The sequence below is a fragment of the Lutzomyia longipalpis genome, chromosome 2, assembly GCF_024334085.1.
Source record: "Lutzomyia longipalpis isolate SR_M1_2022 chromosome 2, ASM2433408v1".
Classification (NCBI taxonomy): Eukaryota; Metazoa; Arthropoda; class Insecta; order Diptera; family Psychodidae; genus Lutzomyia; species Lutzomyia longipalpis.
In genome coordinates, this window is record NC_074708.1 from 15,356,375 (window position 1) to 15,373,158 (window position 16,784).

The window sequence follows — 16,784 nt, forward strand, 5'->3', positions numbered from 1 at the left end:
ACAGTCGGCAATTGCTTTAAGTTTAATAAAAATAAATAATAAAAAAAAATCCATAGTTCATCTTATCAACAGATTTATTATCATTGCGGCTTTAATGCTTTCATTAGTTTTTGTGAACGGAATAATGAGAGAAACATGAATCGTTATCAGTGCATACGCGTCAAAGGTGTAAAAGGTCAGTAATGCAACAATTCTTTTTAAACAAAACTTGACCTTAGTAGTATATTTCTTTGATACAATTATTGCTCAAACTTTTGTAAAGTTATTGAAAGAATATTGATCATAGATTGACTGATTGTTTGAGATTTTTTGTACAGGACCTTCTTTCTTAACCCTCTTTAACACATTGAATTTTTTCAACTTACAAGTGTTTTCTCAATTGGCAGCACTCTGTGTTACTTTTCAATCTAAAACTTCAAAATTTATTGCATAAATCCTTGTTGCATTCAATGCATGACGGTGGCTCTGGCATTGTGTCTAAATGAACAACACTTCCCACAGCATTCATTAAAAACATAAGTTCTGAGAAAGATCTTCCCCATCTTCTTAGAGACATAATTTCCATTGAACATCGACCAACTATTCCACATTCTCTTATGACTAAATGGTCAACACTTCTTTTGTCTTTAATGGTGATGCAACGGAAGAGTTCAGATCCTTCATCTTCAACATTCTGCCCACAGTCAACCATTGTCTGTCCCAAAGGATTTTCCCAACATCCTGGATCTGTGTTTGAATTGCATTTGTAACAGCTCAAAGCTTAAAGAAAGTTGAACAAAATGTTAATTTTTTTTTTAGACTGAATTACTTTTCCCCCCTCCGTTTACCTTCCGTTAAGGATAATACAGCCATAGTGATGAGAACAGCAACAGCAACACTTTGCAGCATTTTTACATTAAAACTATCTATTAAAAGTATTAAAAAAAAAACTGAAGAGAATTCTTTGATGAACTTTAAAAGCCAGAGAGACGCAAAAGCAAAATAACAAGCACATGCTGAGGCGGTTTTGTTATAGTCGGCGATAGCTTTTAAGTTTTAATAACAAAACATTATCAAAAAGGTCATTAGTTCATCATAGCAAAATATTTAGTTGAATATCAACAAGAAATAATTTAGAACTCAATATTTGATCAAATATTGCTCAAACATTTAATCACGATGTTTTGTTTACTGGGTCACTTGGAAACCTATCAAAGTTCTCTCAATTTCTTTTCGGAAATTGCTCAACAAGTACCCCTTACCCGACACAGCACGCGTAGGGCATTTGTATGTGGGGGCAAAGGTGATAAGGTGCTTCTGATTACATAAATTTTCTTTTGCTTTTTTCCATTTACCGGTTAAGAATGTTTAAGGTGAGTTGCTGAACTTTCTCCCCATTCTCCTTGGATGCAAATTCCGCAGAAGGATTAAAAATTAATGTGAGATTTTTTCCACAGAACGCCGTTGCTTTGGTGACTGGAGGTGCTTCCGGCCTTGGTCGGGCCACCGTGGAGAGATTTGCTAAATCCGGCGCTAGGGTGGTCATTTGTGATCTGAAGACTTCCAAGGGGGCTGATGTGTCCAAGGATTTGGGCAGCAATGTTGTCTTTGTGCCTGTTGATGTAAGAAAAGGATTTTCCGGAAGTCTTTTTTGGGGCATTTTAATGTGAAATTTTCTTCCCACGCAGGTGACATTCGAGGGGGATGTTACGAAGGCTCTGGAGGTAGCCAAGGAGAAATTCGGGAGGCTCGATGTGGCTGTCAATTGCGCGGGAACAGCTGTGGCTTTCAAAACGTACAACTTCAATAAGAAGCTCCCCCACAAGCTGGAGGATTTTGCACGTGTCCTGACTGTCAACACCGTGGGCACGTTCAATGTTATCCGACTCTCAGCTGGGCTTATGGGTGAGAATGAGCCAAATGTCGATGGACAGCGTGGGGTGATCATCAATACGGCTTCCGTGGCAGCCTATGATGGGCAGATCGGTCAGGCGGCCTATTCTGCCTCCAAGGGAGCCGTTGTGGGCATGACACTGCCCATTGCCAGGGATTTGAGTACTCACGGAATTCGTGTGGTCACCATTGCACCGGGTCTCTTTGACACTCCCATGCTGCAGGCTCTTCCGGACAAGGTACGCGCTTTCCTGGCCAAAACTGTGCCCTTCCCCCAACGCCTGGGAAATCCCTCCGAGTACGCTCAGCTGGTTGAAAGTATCGTGGACAATCCACTACTCAATGGGGAGACTATTCGTCTCGATGGAGCTCTCCGGATGATGCCGTAAGATCCGGTAAAACCCCCCGAAAGATCTTCCAGGAGCACCAGGAATGCATTTATCGGAAGCCAGAGCTTCTGTTTTTGATTGTTCTTTTTACATTTCGACATGATTTTTTGCAATATTAAAGATTTTTAGATTGATTTGAGAATTCTTTTGCATTTTTTTCCTGTTTTTATGAGCTTCCGGATTTTTCCGGAAGCGTCGGGTGTCTCAATTCGCAGAAAATAAAATCTCCAAAACTTTCGGAGTATCAGTAGGGCCTTTTCTAGGGATCCTGAAGCATCCTGATGAAGAAATTTCAAGAAAAAAAATTCCAATCAGAAACTTTCAGATTTATTTTTTAAATTGAGACACCCTTTTGCTTTCGAAATGCCTATCGCGTAAGGAATTTGTATGTATTTGTTTGTATGGCCCGCCGGGGAACTGTCAAAGTCTTAGCCCGGCTTGTCAGTCACACAACACTGATTGGTTTGTTTACATTTTTCTCCGCATTGTTTTTGGTGAATTTTCCGTGAAAATGGCTGGAAAAAGAAAAGCAGATTCGCAAATTCCAGCGGAGGAGAATGATTTGCTTCTCATCAAACCATTGTAAGTAATAAAAAATCCCCGGAAGACTAAAATTTATCTAAAAATCTTGAAAAATACTTAGAAGTGATTTTTCCAATTTTCCGGGTAAAATTTCCATTTTTTTTTGTGTTCCAGGGGAGCTGGTCAGGAAGTAGGAAGATCCTGCATTATGCTGGAGTTCAAGGGGAAGAAAATTATGGTAAAAATTGCAAAAATATTGACAAAAGCTAAACATAACCTCAATTTGACTCCCGGAAATTTTTCTTTTAGCTCGATTGTGGGATTCATCCGGGATTAAGTGGCATGGATGCACTTCCTTTCGTCGATCTGATTGAACCGGAAGAGGTTGACTTGCTCTTTATATCACAGTAAGTTGAGGAATTTTATTTATTTTGTCTTGATTGGTTTGATTATTAAAATTTATTTTAACGTTCTTTTAGCTTCCATTTGGATCACTGTGGCGCCCTTCCGTGGTTCCTGCAGAAAACCTCCTTCAAGGGACGCTGCTTCATGACTCACGCCACAAAGGCAATCTACCGATGGATGCTGTCGGATTACATCAAAGTCAGCAACATCTCCACCGAACAGATGCTCTACACGGAAGCAGATCTCGAGGCAAGCATGGAGAAGATCGAGACGATAAATTTCCACGAAGAACGCGACGTTCTTGGGGTTCGTTTCTGGGCCTACAACGCTGGACACGTTCTGGGAGCTGCAATGTTCATGATTGAGATTGCCGGCGTGAAGATTCTCTACACCGGAGACTTTTCCCGGCAGGAAGATCGGCATTTGATGGCCGCGGAGATTCCCACAATGCGTCCGGACGTTCTCATCACTGAATCAACGTACGGAACACACATTCACGAGAAGCGTGAAGATCGTGAAACACGCTTCACGTCACTCGTGCAGAAGATTGTCACTCAGGGGGGACGATGCCTCATTCCGGTGTTTGCCTTGGGCAGGGCGCAGGAACTTCTGCTCATTCTCGATGAATACTGGAGCCAGAATCCCGAACTCCACGACATTCCCATCTACTACGCCTCATCGCTGGCCAAGAAGTGCATGGCTGTCTATCAGACCTACATCAATGCCATGAATGACAAAATCCGCCGACAAATTGCCGTGAACAATCCCTTCGTCTTCAGGCACATCTCAAATCTCAAGGGGATCGATCACTTCGAGGATATCGGGCCGTGCGTCGTGATGGCGTCTCCGGGAATGATGCAGAGTGGCCTATCGCGGGAACTCTTCGAAAATTGGTGCACAGACGCAAAGAATGGCGTCATCATTGCCGGGTACTGCGTCGAGGGCACCCTGGCCAAGACAATCCTCTCGGAACCCGAAGAAATCGTCACAATGTCCGGACAGAAGCTGCCCCTGAACATGTCCGTGGACTACATCTCCTTCTCCGCACACACAGACTACCAGCAAACGAGTGAATTCATCAGACTCCTCAAGCCACGGCATGTGGTTCTCGTGCACGGAGAGCAGAATGAGATGAGCAGGCTCAAGTCTGCCCTTCAGCGGGAGTACGAAGCTGAACCAACGACGCAAATCTCCTTCCACAATCCCCGGAACACGCACACAGTTGAGCTGCACTTCAAGGGTGAGAAGACGGCCAAAGTGATGGGAAGTTTAGCTGTGAAGCGCCCCGAAAAGGATCAGAAGCTCAGCGGGGTCCTCGTCAAGAGAGACTTTAAGTATCACATCCTGGCCGCATCGGATCTATCGAGTGAGTAAAAAAATTTCATTATTATTTGACTGAATTTTCAATCCATTCTCTGGTTAACCCTTTAAGGACCTGCATGAAACATTAAACGTTTCCGATGATTTTTCTTTGTAAAAATCTTTCTTTTATTAGAATGTTTCAATTTTGGAGGTTTTCCGATATTTTTTTTATTCAATTGCCCTTAACCCTTTCACGTTGTTTGGATCATACATTGACTGAAACATTAAAAATTCCATTTTCTTGAATTTTAATGGATTTAATAGTTTATTCAACTTTGAATTGGGAAAAGTTTCCGGGAAAGGCTAAAATAAGTTATTTTTTAAGGCAAACTTCAAGTGGCTGTATCTCGGGCTGTGGTTAAACGATTTTCAAAAATCGACCAGTTTTGGAAAGGTACATTTCCCGCCTTTCCAAAACTGGTAAATTTTTAAAAATCGCTCTAACCGTTAATTTCTGGAAGCCATTTTGGTAAACCTAGGCGAAATAATTTTTTTAACGATTTCACAAAGTTTGACTTTGACCTCTTGCATCTCGGCCGCTAGTATACCGATTTCGACAAATAGATAATCGTTGGAAAGGTAATTTAATTCCCTTTCCAAATCTTGTAAATTTTTAAAAATCGGTCAAGCGGTTCGGTCGTGGCAACCATTCTAGTGAACCATAGTGAAAAAATACACTTTTGACTATATCTCAGCCTGTGGTTGACCAATTTGAATAAACTCGGATTTAAATGGCAGCTAATCATCATGTTCTCTAACTAAAAAAAAATTCATCCTGATCCCTCTGTTAAAATATTTAACATTCAAAAGCAAACGCATTGTCTTGATTTTTTTTTTCAAAATGTCCGCCATCACCTATTTCAATATAGCGGGGTTCCGTCCTATTTAATCTCTTGTTAGATTTGTAATTTTCCTGCAAAAAAATTCTTTTAATATTTAATTCTTTGATTGATTCTCTCTTAACCCTTTCGTGATCTTTGGGTCATTTGTTGACGCAAATGTTAAACATTCTGGGCGGAATTCACTACTCAGTCGGACTTAAAATTTAAGTCGGTTTTTTAGTCGGCCTCAAAGTTTTGAGTCAGTTTTTTTAAGTCAGTATTAAAATTTGTAAATCGGTTTTAAAATTTTTAAGTCAGATTAACAAATTGCATATTTTTCAATAAATTTTACAAATTTTGATGTTTGGAGATTGTCAGATGCACATAATAGAACTTAAAAATTGAAAAGTATACTTGCTGATTACACTTTTCAAATTTTTAAGTTTAAAAAAGTGCATCTGACAATCTCCAAACATCAAAATTTGTAAAAAATGTTAATCTGACTTTAAAAATTTCAAGACCGACTTAAAAATTTTAAGTCAGACAAAAAACTGACCTAAAACCGTAAGACCGACTTAAAAACCGATTTAAATTTTTAAGCTCGACTGAGTAGTGAATTCCACCTTCTATTTTAATGAAATTTTACATTGTGTCTGAGAAATGTTCTCTGAGATCATTCATAGAATAAATATTGTGATTAAAAGATTTAATTTTTCATGCTGACGTGGTTAAAATGGCGGAAAATCTGGCGAACATCTTTAAAAACGTCGACAAGTATCGATTCTATTTCGCTCTGTTATCGAATTTACAAATTTTTAAAGCTTTTTCAAACCTTTGTTTTGAATCCGGTTTGATAAAAATCGGTCAAGCCGTTCTAGAGTTACAATTAAATGAAAAAATCATTTTTGGTTAAGGCCGTCATTTTCGCTAACCGGCTTAACTGATTTTCAAGTTTGTATTTTCTGTAATAATAATTATTATTCTTGAACATATCAAAATTTCAGCTCTCTAGTTAAAGTAGAAGTCTTTATAAAGCTAACAGAATTGTTAGTATTTTGACATTGCGGTTAGAGTTAGGAGAAGTCAGAATTAACCGGATCTGACTTCGTGATCAAGAAGCCTTCTTTTCGATATTTAAACTTTACCGATGTCTGTGAATCTCTACCTTTTACCGTTCAATCGCAATTTAGCCTTAAATCGTTAACGGTCTACTGGACGGCTCTTACCAAGTTTGAATCCGATTTAACCAAGGATTTAACAGTTTTCGATTTTATAACAAACGTAACTCACACAAAAAGCAAGAGTTTCAGGAGTGAAAACTGATCGAAATATCTGTGATTGTGCCATTCTAGAGTACTCCGATATGAGCATGTCGGTGGTAACACAGAAGCAGAGTCTCATTTGGACAGGTTCAATGAATACTTTGCGATTACTGCTTGAACGAATCGGTGGTCCAGGAACTGTTGCAGCTACAGACACTGAAAAGAAGTATCGCATTTTTAACTGTATCGACGTGCAGTTGGAGGGTAAAATAATTGTGTTGGAGTGGCAGGCTACGCCGGTGAATGATATGTTTGCCGACACAGTCCTTGCTACGCTCCTGCAGTCAGATCTCTGTGGAACCACTATTAAGGGTACATCGGGTCACAAGGGGGATCGGAGTCACTTCAAGGAGTGCCTCGTTGAGACGATGCAGGATATGTTTGGGGAGAAGTCTGTGCCGAAGATGATACGAGGCGATGATTTTGAGGTCAATGTGAACGGGAAGAAGGCTACAGTTGATCTGGAGAAGTTGACAGTTAGCTGCCCTGAGGATGAGCAAATGCAGAAGATGATCCATACGGCTGTTCACAAACTCTACCAATCCCTCGTACTTGGGCCAGCAAACTAAATTGTAAGAAAAATTGAATAAAGCGTATTTTGTGAGAATCTCAGTCTTATCTCTTGGCTCTTGAGTGTTGCTCCTTATCTTGGTCGATTCACAAATTATGTTAGACAAATATGCAATGTACGGGAGGAGATGCGATGTGGGATTTATCTGCAATTGCTGTGCGCGGGAGTTTATGAATTTACAACCATCACCCGTTTTTGTCTTTTAATCTTGACTTGTTTACCGGAGATAGCTGCGCTAAGCTGAGGTCAGATGCGACAAGATGCTTGGTCGTCAGTGAGTGGTGGTGATTACAGGTGTTTGGAAGTTTATCCGTAAAAGTATGGTGAAGTACAGAGAAGTAACACCTGAGGGAGGATGGGGATACATTGTGGGACTAGGACTGGCACTATCACTCGTAAGTTAGGCGTCAAGGATGGATCTGTTAACGAAGACTCCTTTAAAGTCTTTAAACATGTGTTTGAATCCTTTAGATGTGTGCTCTGGGGACGCTTCCGTCGTTTGGGTTGATGTTTGGGGATTTCCTGAAGAATCTGGGTGAGGAGACAAGTGCAATAGCCCTGATAACGAGCTGCTTCTTCAGCTCGTTCAGCATAGCTGGCCTCTTCACAAACACCCTGTTCAAAAAGTACTCAGTACGGAAGATTGGCCTAGCAGGGGCTTTTTTCTACGTTGCCGGAAGTGTCATGGTGGTGTTTGTTACCTCAGTTACGCAACTTCTAGTCTCCTTCTCTGTGATTCAAGGTGAGGTGTTTGAAAGACTAAAAATAACTGCCAAGAACAACGATTTGTCTGTTCAAACAGATTTTTAAACTTTTATTTTATTCATGATCACGCGATCTCGCTGCCTCGGTTCCTGCTACAGGAATAGGTTTCGGCTTGATCATCCCATCAGCCTACACAACATTCAATCTCTACTTCAATGAGAAGCGTGTCTTTATGATGAGTATTGCTCAGACGTTGATCGGTCTGGGATCAATGGTCTATCCTATCCTTATTCAATGGTTGATGGACAATTACGGTTTCCGTGGTTGCATGGCCATCATGGCTGCTCTCAATGGGCACACGATCGTTGGGATGTTGGTGATGCATCCCGTTGAGTGGCACATGCGGAAGGAACGTATGGATGATCCCGAAGAGGCTGTTAGTCAGAACATGCTCAAAAAGATCGATCAGGAGGAGGGAACAGTTCAGAAGCTCCTGCCAAAGAGTCAAGTACGGCAGATCATCGATGAAGAGCGCGTCAAGTCCCGACGAGCTTCGAGTATTTCAAGCCTGGGCAACTGGACAGGACCCATTGTCGTGAGTGATGCATCCGAAAGGGATAGGAAGCCAGCTGGGAAGTGGCAGGTCCTGGTGGATTTCCTGGATCTTACGCTTATGACTGATCTTGTGTACGTAAACATTGTCTTGGGAATATCCTTTGCCCTCTTCTCCGACAACACCTTCTTCGCCGTTCTGCCGATGTACCTGTTCGAGTTGAACTTCTCAAAGCAGGACACGGCCAAGATCATTGCAATTGGAGCAGCTGCAGATGTGGCCTCGAGAACCTTTCTCGCACTCGCCAGCACCTGTGTTCGTGTTAAATCGCGCTACGTCTACATGGCGGGGGCGGCTTTCACGGTTGCCGCGCGATTTGGTGAGTGTGGCTTAGAGGTTTGTCTTATCTCCCATTCACAAGCTCGTGTTGTGTGCCCACGGAGATAACAAAACCTGATCTTCCTGCCTCTTTCCAGCTCATCTCTGTGTCTTTGATTTCAATGGCATGGCCTTCATTATTGGCATTATGGGCTTCCTCCGAACCTGGATTCATGTCCCTCTGCCGCTTGTCTTTGCTGAATACCTCCCACAAGAAAGGTAAGATCACCCAAGATCGCCCTGAGATCGTTAATCTTTAAGATTAAACAAAGTTTTGGAATTTTTGCGTCTAAAAATAAAATGATCGCGAAAGTGATCGCTTATCTCGTATTTGAATATGGGAACAAACGCGTGGTGCTACGGGGGCGATTAAAAGTGAAAATATGCTTGAGAACAACATTAAATAAAAAATAAGTACAAAGGAAACAATTTTAGTACGTTAATCTGGGAAATAAAACGTAAAAAAATTGTTTAAAAAAACATTTTTCAAAGCAAATAAAAGTCTTTGAAATAAGTCTGCGGGATCAGACTTTTATTTGTGATGTCTTTATTCCTGTTGATCAGTAAAGATCACGTAAAGTTTTCAACAGATTCATGAGGAATTTCTTGCGCGGTACGGAAAGAAAGTATTCGTATCCGATTGCCTGATTCTGATCTGAAATACAAAAAATTATTTGAGTTCAACTTCGAATCATTTCGTCTGATCTAAACTGATCTTAAGTTCAAAAAGTAATTTTGATATGAACTTCGGATCAGACTATCAAACTAGAAAATTCAAGAGGATTTTCTCGTTCACCTGTTGAAGCCTTAAATTGAAAAAGAAATGAATTTTTTGAAGCAAAGAAAAACCAAATATAAATCCAGATAAAAGTCTGAACTTGTAGAGCTTGATCACTCCTAAGATCTAAGTCATATAAAGAAAACTGCGCCAAGATCAGTAAAGAAAACTTCTGATTATTGTCCTGTTGCAGGTTTCCTTCTGGGTATGGTCTTTTCATGGCCATTTCTGGCCTTATTGGCTTCATCATTGGCCCCATTAGCGGCTACATTCGTGACGCAACAAGAAGCTATCCCATCTTCTTTAATTCTCTAACCCTCTGTATGGCTCTCTGTGCCATCCCGTGGATCCTCGAAGTGATCTACGTCAAATTTTTGCAACCAAAAAAGCGCCCAGACAACATTCCTGCCATTGAACTCAACGATCATCCCAATGGTCATCAGACTCCAGCTCAAACAAATGGTCAGAATGGAAATTGATCCGTGGTTGTTGATTTTGGCCCCAATTGGGCACTAAATTGCTTCTTTATTTATACAAAAAAATAAACCTCATTACAGAACGAAAAATAATTATTTTACAATCCGATCCTAAGATGTGTTTAACTTAACAAAACGGGAGGAGTCCTTAGACCACTTTGGTCTTCTGACGTGGCTCAAGGGAGAGCCTGAAGCCGTCAGCACGCTTTAGGATAATGTCGGCTTGGAGTTTGAAGTCCTTCTCCGTGCAGGTGGAGTTGATTTTGTAGTTTCGGAGGATTGTGGAGAGGAGAACTTTGAGCTTCAGCATAGCATACTTGCGGCCAACACAGCTCCTTGGTCCAGCTGAGAAGGGGATGAAGCTGTAGTAGTGGCGGTTCTGGGTGTGTTCAGGGAGGAAGTTGTCTGGGTTGAAGACTTCGGGATTGGGGTAGATATCTCCTCGGCGGTGGAGCTTAAATGTCCCAATCACCACTGTGCATCCTGCAGGCAGGACGTAGTTGTCTGTGTTGAGCTTCACGTCCTGTTGGATCTTCCTAGCGATCAAAGGTACTGGTGGGTAGAGCCTAAGGGACTCCATGATAACGCGCTCCAAGTACTTCATCTCCAGAGTATCGGCAAACGTGCAGGGTCGTTCTGAGTCTCCAAAGATCTGCTTTAGTTCTTTGTAAACGCGCTCCTGAATATCCTGATGAGTTCCCATTAAGCACAGAACAAAGCTAGATCCGGCAGCTTTGAAAAACAAAAAGGAAGCATTTTTGTTAAAATCCAAGGATTCAAGAACTGGGACAACGGAGAAATCTCACCTGTTGTGTCGTGTCCTTCAAACATAATTGTGTCCACTTGTTGCTTAATATCTTCATCAGAGAGAGCTCCAGCTCCTCCCCTGGCAGTCTCGATCATCAAGTCCAGAAAGGCCAGACGTCGCTTCTCACCTTTTGTTCAAAAAGTTTTCTGATCAATAAATAAATTCAAGAACATTGATGAATATTTCTTACCAATGTCGTTCTCATCAATTTCATCAAGATCATCCCTGAGTCCTTTGCTGTCGCTCTTTGGAGTCTTCTTTACATCAGGCTGGCTGTAGGAATCCTGGGAGATAATTTCATTCAGCGAAGGCGACGGAAGGATACCCTTCTTCAAGTTTTCATCATAAATCAGCGTCTTCTTCTTGATCACCTTCTTCGTTAGACCATGAATGACACTAAGGAGCTTCTCCTGCTCCTGCTTCAGCCTTGACCAGTTAAAAATCGTATCGAAACGAAGGTAGAACTTCATGTGTCGTGCATGGAGGATATCACACATCCTGCCAAAAAATAAATCATTAAACTTCCTTCTTGAAATCTTCAGGAGATCCTTTGAAATTACTTCATAACCGCCATGGCGTAGTTAAAGCCCTCATTCCCCTTCCTTGTTCTCTCAGTTCCCATAGCTGTCTCCAAGAGGATATCCACCGTCACGGCACTCATGTAGTCGTGCACGTCAAACTCCTTCCCAACTTCTCCGCGCATCTTCTCCACAACAGCCAAGCTGTTGCTGTTGAAGGTGTTCACGAAGGATTTGAGGACGTTCATGTGGAAGGCAGGAGCAATGATCTTCCGATGGCTACGCCAGCGATCGCCTGAGCTGATGAGCAGGCCATCACCGAGCCAGGGCTTGAAGAAGCGATACTCATCTGACTTGTCCAAATGCACCTGACTATTGAGGATGATCTCAATGTCGGCAGGATGCGTGAGGAAGACAACAAGGCTGTTTCCCAAGAAGGCTCTGATTACGTTCCCAAAACCATTACTAAGTTCCAGAACGAATTCGAAGATTTCTGTAAAAGGAAATTGTTTTTTCTTCAATTTTTTGCTTATTTTTTAATTTTGAAAATTTGTTGAGGGGGTGATCATTGATATATTTTTTGTACCTACTTATCAAATTTAAATCGAAAAAAGAAAAATTTTAATATATTGCGAAATAAATGATTTTTTAATAAATGAAAAAAATCTTTAAATATTTAATCAAATCTTAAATCTATCAATTTTATAGATTTTATGAGAGAATATTTGAAAAAGCTTTCCGTTAAGTGTAATTTAAATTTATTAAAATTTTTATCTATTTTTGTTAATTTCCCTATTAAATTATTTTAAAAAAATGAGAGTTTTTGTTATTCTTATTCCAAAACGAAGGCCAATTAGTTTTTATTCTTCCTAGAAAGGATTAAACTAGGTAATTCGTCGCACTTTTATGGAAAATTTCATATTTCTATGTTTTTGGTAAAGGTTTTTCAACATATACACTTTTATTATATATTTAAAGTTTCTTCAAATTAGGAAATATATTTAAAAATGATTTATCAAATTTTAATAAGAAAAAAAAAGAAATAACCTTTATATCTAAAACTGTTTATTACAAAATTTTGGAAAATTCAAAGCCAAGAAAATAAAAATTTAAAGCTTTACTAAACCGGAGAGCTTAAACTTTTTTTTTGTAAAATAAAAACTTGGAGATTTAGGAATATTGTGCCCTATCAAGGGGTGTTTACCTGACGAATATTTTGGTATATTAAACGAATCATCTGAATATTTGACATGTTAACATGAACGAACATCTTTGGTTAAAAACCGAAAAAAAAAAACCCATAAACGAAGTTAGAACTTTTTGATTAAAATTTAGTCTTGTTTTGGATTGAATTTACTACCTTTTTACCAATAATTTACTATTTTTCAGTTTGAATTTAGTCCTTTATGCTTGAATGATTTTTTTTTAAAGTTTTGTTCCTCAATTTATGCTGTTTTGGGACTAAAAACCAAATATTAAACGACTTGAATTTATATTTTATTTTTGAGTTGAATTTACTATTTTTTGGTTTGATTTAAGAGTTTTTATGCTTGAATTTATCATTCTTAGGCTTAGACTAATATATGAATTTTCTCCAATAAACACCCTCCTTGTGCCCTATTCTGCGACCTAGAAACCCTTGGAATTCGCTTGAAATCTCAGTACAAATTTTAAAAATTTTAAAGATTTCTTGGGCGCTGATAAGACCCATTTTTACAGATTTTTATAAATGAAACCATTGAAACCTCAGGCTATCAAATTGTAAAATTAAAAATACTCTAAACTAACATACAATGTTCCTTAAAATGATTACCCCTTTCGCTAAAACAATTATTTTCTATCATTGAATAAAATCATTTTATTTTAATCGAAGGGGGAGTAAATGAATTAATTTCAATTAAATTTAATTCTTTTGTAGTATTTTTAATTAAATATTCATTGATTTGCAAATTCGATTAATTTTCGGGTGAATTTCTCCGAAACAATAGGTCGCTGAATTTAATCCACTCGATTTGAATAACATCCATTAATTCACTTGGATTTAATTCTGATTGCGAAAAAGAACATTAATTTTGGGCACTTGAATTAATTTCCTCCTCTTTTCACTTTTCGTGTCATTTTGCACTTTCTGCACTTCACCGTGATTCACTGAAAGTCCTTGGATTTTGCTTTTTTTTTGAAAGCAGTGAAAGCTCATTTCGGGAGCTTTTGGTAGAGTTGGCTTTTTTTCTTGTCTTACCTGAGTGCGTCTTTCCCATGAGAATATGAGCATTGCCCACGAAGGGCAGAGTTGGTGGTCCTGGTAGGGCATGGCCCATCTTTGTAATCCTCTGACTCTGCATCCAAATGTAGACGACACAGAGGGAGATGGTTGTGGCGATGAGTGGCAGCATTAGGGGCGAAGAGAACCCCAGCCGCGACTCTGTCATTGACTCTGATTCCAGAGACATTTTCGCGTGATTTTATTTAACTTGTCGGAACTCTTAATCCCCAGGCAAAGAACAAGGGGGTGGGTATTTTCACATCACAAGAAAAGAATGAAAAATAGGAATGGGTTGGATGATGGGTCCAGATGTGGTGGAGAAAGGACGCGCACTCAACTGAGGTGATGCCACACAAATGCCGGCTTTTATATGTGCTGCCCCGGGGACTAATTTCAAATGCCATATTAATTGGCTAATGGAAGTCAAATGCGATCACCTCGGCGTACGCAGGTACGTTGAAGAATTGTCACAATACCCGTAATTGATGAATTACTTAGCGCACCAATTAACATTGCCGAGGAATAGCCCCAAAAGCAATTTGTGCTTACGGCAAATTTGCCGACAGCATGATTTGTTCTAAACTCATGGAAATTTCTTCTCTGCTAACTTGAGAAACAAAAAGTGCAGCAAATGGTTATGCTACATATGTGGGGTCCATGTGGTGCCAGCAATTTATCATCAAATATTTGTTTTTGGCAAATAATTGCTCAATTTGGCAGACAAATATTTCCTTTCGTGCTCGTTTTATTTGACTTTCCGTCGTTGCATACATTGGGAATTAATTGAAAATTATGTTCAGTTGTGCGTCACGATGGTGTGTGGATGAATGCAATTTTGTGTTTAGGAAGAAGGGTGAAGGCAAAATTGTTCAAGGGTGGGAGTTAATGAGCAATGAAATTTAAATAAATAAATTATTTTTAAAAAGTAATTATTTCAAACATAATTGATCAAACAAAATAGGTAAAAGTAAAGGATGTTATGCTAGTTATCAAAAATGTTAAAATCAATTATTTTGGCTTTAACAGCCGTAAGAATTATAAGAATAAGAACAAAACCAAAATGATTCATATTAAAATTCATCTGAAGTAATAACGAAAATTGGATGAAATTAATTTAAAACTTGTTAAAAACATAAAAAAATCATTTTTAACACTTGGAGGATCAAGGTTTCTAACCTCAAAAGTTTGATGACCTTAATTTTCTCCCAAAAGAAAATATTTTTCCAAATTTTCTTTTGAAGATATTGAAGCAATGTAAAATTACGCAGATGTAAAATTTATCACGAAATGTTAAATAAATTTTAATTCTGTAGCGATTGAAAAAAGTCGAATTGGCCATTTTGGCCAGCAAAATCCTCCAAGGGTTAAGAAAACAGAATTATAAACAAAATCTATCAAAATTTTCTTTTATGATTTAGAGAGCCTGAAGATGATGTCAAGTAAACCAATCTTTCATTAAATTGGCTAAAAGTAAAAGGCTTCAAATTTTTCTGTTTCATTTAATTTAACTTCATTTGTCTGATGCTTAAAAGAGCCTTATTCATCTCGTATGAAGTCAGACCCTAAAATGTACCCAATTTTCGTTTTTGATTTGTTTCAGAGCATTGTCAAAGAGTCAAGAAAATTGTGATCATTAACCGGAAAAGCGTTGGAAAATATCTGAATTATCCTATTCCAATTATCCTATCCTATCGAATTATCCTAGGCTTTGATATTACATATTTCAACTATATTTTTTCTAATGGGAAAATCAATTTTTTTCTTGACTTTTTGACCTTTATTTGAAAACGAAAATCTTAGAAACTGACTTCATACAAGATGAATAAGACTATTTTAGATTCTTTTTTGTCATTTTTTGTGAACCACAGTTAGTATAGAATCATAAAAAATTCAAAAACGTTGAATTAAAATTAAAAAATTAAAAATAAAAATTTTCTGAATTTTTAAAAGCTACGAAGTATTTTTTTAAGTCTTCACATTTTGAAGAAGCCTTTTGAATATTTCAGAACTCGCCTAAAAATTATTATAATTCTAAATTTAATCCAACACAAATAATTTCTACTCTAAATTTTAAATCAAAACAATATCAAAAAGATTTTTCTCCTCTTCTACCTCTTGCATTTGCCATAAAATGACAAGAATAAAAAACACGCTAAACACGCCACTGAGAAATCTCATCCAAGAAAAATAAACAACAAAGACGCATCACTGATCAGGTAATTTATTTCTTGATTTATTTAAATCATCTCCACTTGAACGATAATTTAATGAAGCATTTAAAAGGCGATTACATTGAATAGATACCATTTTTAGCTGTGATTCTTTCTTCAAAGAAGCACAGCTTCTGTGTACACTCAAAAATGCAAAGTCGTCAGATCGGGCTCAAACTTGGGATGAGCACGAATTAGGGTCCCCACATTCCAAAAAACGTATGCGCCAAAAATCTTTCCGGCCGTCCGTCCGGCCGTCCGTCCGTCCGGAACCTTTTGCTGAATTACAAAAGAACGATAATAGATAGAGACTTGCGGTCAACGGCAAAGTTCATATATCGGGTGGAGGACATCCGTTTATGATGTCAAATCCAACCCCCCACCCCCGCGTCCTCCATTTTGAATAACCCCTGAATTTTGTTTTGCCTATATCTCAGCCCCTATTATAGCTAGAGGTCTGAAATTTTGATATGTTGTAGGGGCCATTAAGACCTTTCCACCGATACCTTATTTTCGAAAATCGGCCAAGCCGTTTAGCCAATATGGCCATCGCAATTTTTCATCGAAAATCTGCTATTACTCGAGAACGGCTTGACCGATTTTGATCAACTCGGGCTCAAATGAAAGATATTGAGAAGCCCTACAACTGCTCGGAACATCGCAAGTTCAAAAAATGACCGCAAGTGGCGCTAAAATCGAAAACAAAATTTTCGATGAGTTTTCGATGAATATCTCGAGCACCGCTTTATAGAATTGCTTCAAATTTTGATATGTTATAGCTGACTATATTATCTAGCACCATGCCAAAAATGAAGAAAATCTATGTAGCCG

The 16,784-nt window shown here is 38.8% G+C and overlaps 5 protein-coding genes across 11 annotated transcripts in view; 4 read left to right on the forward strand and 1 right to left on the reverse strand.

Moving 5' to 3' along the window:
- LOC129790865 (UNC93-like protein) overlaps nt 1-16,784 on the forward strand; it is a 1,060,245-nt gene that overhangs the window by 490,999 nt on the left and 552,462 nt on the right. The gene's annotated exons all lie outside the window — the stretch shown is intronic.
- LOC129790926 (3-hydroxyacyl-CoA dehydrogenase type-2) lies at nt 1,231-2,403 on the forward strand. Its single transcript, XM_055828771.1, has 3 exons — nt 1,231-1,352; nt 1,437-1,601; nt 1,668-2,403. Exons 1-3 carry the CDS (start codon nt 1,344-1,346, stop codon nt 2,259-2,261), a joined length of 768 nt encoding a protein of 255 aa, XP_055684746.1. The 5' UTR covers nt 1,231-1,343; the 3' UTR covers nt 2,262-2,403.
- LOC129790850 (cleavage and polyadenylation specificity factor 73) overlaps nt 2,711-16,784 on the forward strand; it is a 566,536-nt gene continuing 552,462 nt past the window's right edge. For 2 of the 5 annotated variants that reach the window (XM_055828649.1, XM_055828648.1), the window contains exons 1-5: nt 2,711-2,843; nt 2,958-3,021; nt 3,093-3,190; nt 3,263-4,554; nt 6,724-7,293. In XM_055828649.1, the coding sequence (XP_055684624.1) occupies nt 2,773-2,843; nt 2,958-3,021; nt 3,093-3,190; nt 3,263-4,554; nt 6,724-7,262 (2,064 nt within the window). In that variant the 5' untranslated portion in view covers nt 2,711-2,772 and the 3' untranslated portion in view covers nt 7,263-7,293. Of the gene's footprint in view, nt 2,844-2,957; nt 3,022-3,092; nt 3,191-3,262; nt 4,555-6,723; nt 7,301-16,784 lie in introns of those variants that run through there. The other 3 variants (XM_055828647.1, XR_008750633.1, XM_055828646.1) reach the window with 3 other exon arrangements.
- On the forward strand, nt 7,479-10,269 carry LOC129790871 (monocarboxylate transporter 9). Of its 2 annotated transcripts, none has more exons than XM_055828688.1 (5): nt 7,479-7,659; nt 7,736-8,006; nt 8,128-8,918; nt 8,999-9,119; nt 9,872-10,269. In XM_055828688.1, exons 1-5 carry the CDS (start codon nt 7,585-7,587, stop codon nt 9,991-9,993), a joined length of 1,380 nt encoding a protein of 459 aa, XP_055684663.1. In that variant the 5' UTR covers nt 7,479-7,584; the 3' UTR covers nt 9,994-10,269. The 2 variants fall into 2 exon arrangements, with proteins under 2 accessions (XP_055684663.1, XP_055684661.1); XM_055828686.1 differs by having other exon boundaries at nt 7,483-7,659; nt 8,128-8,901.
- LOC129790861 (cytochrome P450 4g15-like) lies at nt 10,165-14,098 on the reverse strand. The gene is made up of 5 exons (XM_055828668.1): nt 13,720-14,098; nt 11,523-11,973; nt 11,153-11,460; nt 10,961-11,089; nt 10,165-10,886 (listed from the first exon to the last, which is right to left on the reverse strand). Exons 1-5 carry the CDS (start codon nt 13,928-13,930, stop codon nt 10,303-10,305), a joined length of 1,683 nt encoding a protein of 560 aa, XP_055684643.1. The 5' UTR covers nt 13,931-14,098; the 3' UTR covers nt 10,165-10,302.

Excerpts from the sequence above, each read along its gene's own strand:
- LOC129790871 (XM_055828686.1), top strand. The coding sequence starts at position 7,585 with ATGGTGAAGTACAGAGAAGTAACACCTGAGGGAGGATGGGGATACATT. Across the intron at positions 8,007-8,127 it reads CTCCTTCTCTGTGATTCAAG|GAATAGGTTTCGGCTTGATC; the intron begins GTGAGGTGTTTG and ends TTCCTGCTACAG. Across the intron at positions 8,902-8,998 it reads CACGGTTGCCGCGCGATTTG|CTCATCTCTGTGTCTTTGAT; the intron begins GTGAGTGTGGCT and ends GCCTCTTTCCAG.
- LOC129790926 (XM_055828771.1), top strand. Across the intron at positions 1,602-1,667 it reads TTGTCTTTGTGCCTGTTGAT|GTGACATTCGAGGGGGATGT; the intron begins GTAAGAAAAGGA and ends CTTCCCACGCAG.
- LOC129790861 (XM_055828668.1), bottom strand. The coding sequence starts at position 13,930 with ATGTCTCTGGAATCAGAGTCAATGACAGAGTCGCGGCTGGGGTTCTCT. Across the intron at positions 11,974-13,719 it reads CATGGGAAAGACGCACTCAG|AAATCTTCGAATTCGTTCTG; the intron begins GTAAGACAAGAA and ends TTCCTTTTACAG. Across the intron at positions 11,090-11,152 it reads AATTGATGAGAACGACATTG|GTGAGAAGCGACGTCTGGCC; the intron begins GTAAGAAATATT and ends TTTGAACAAAAG.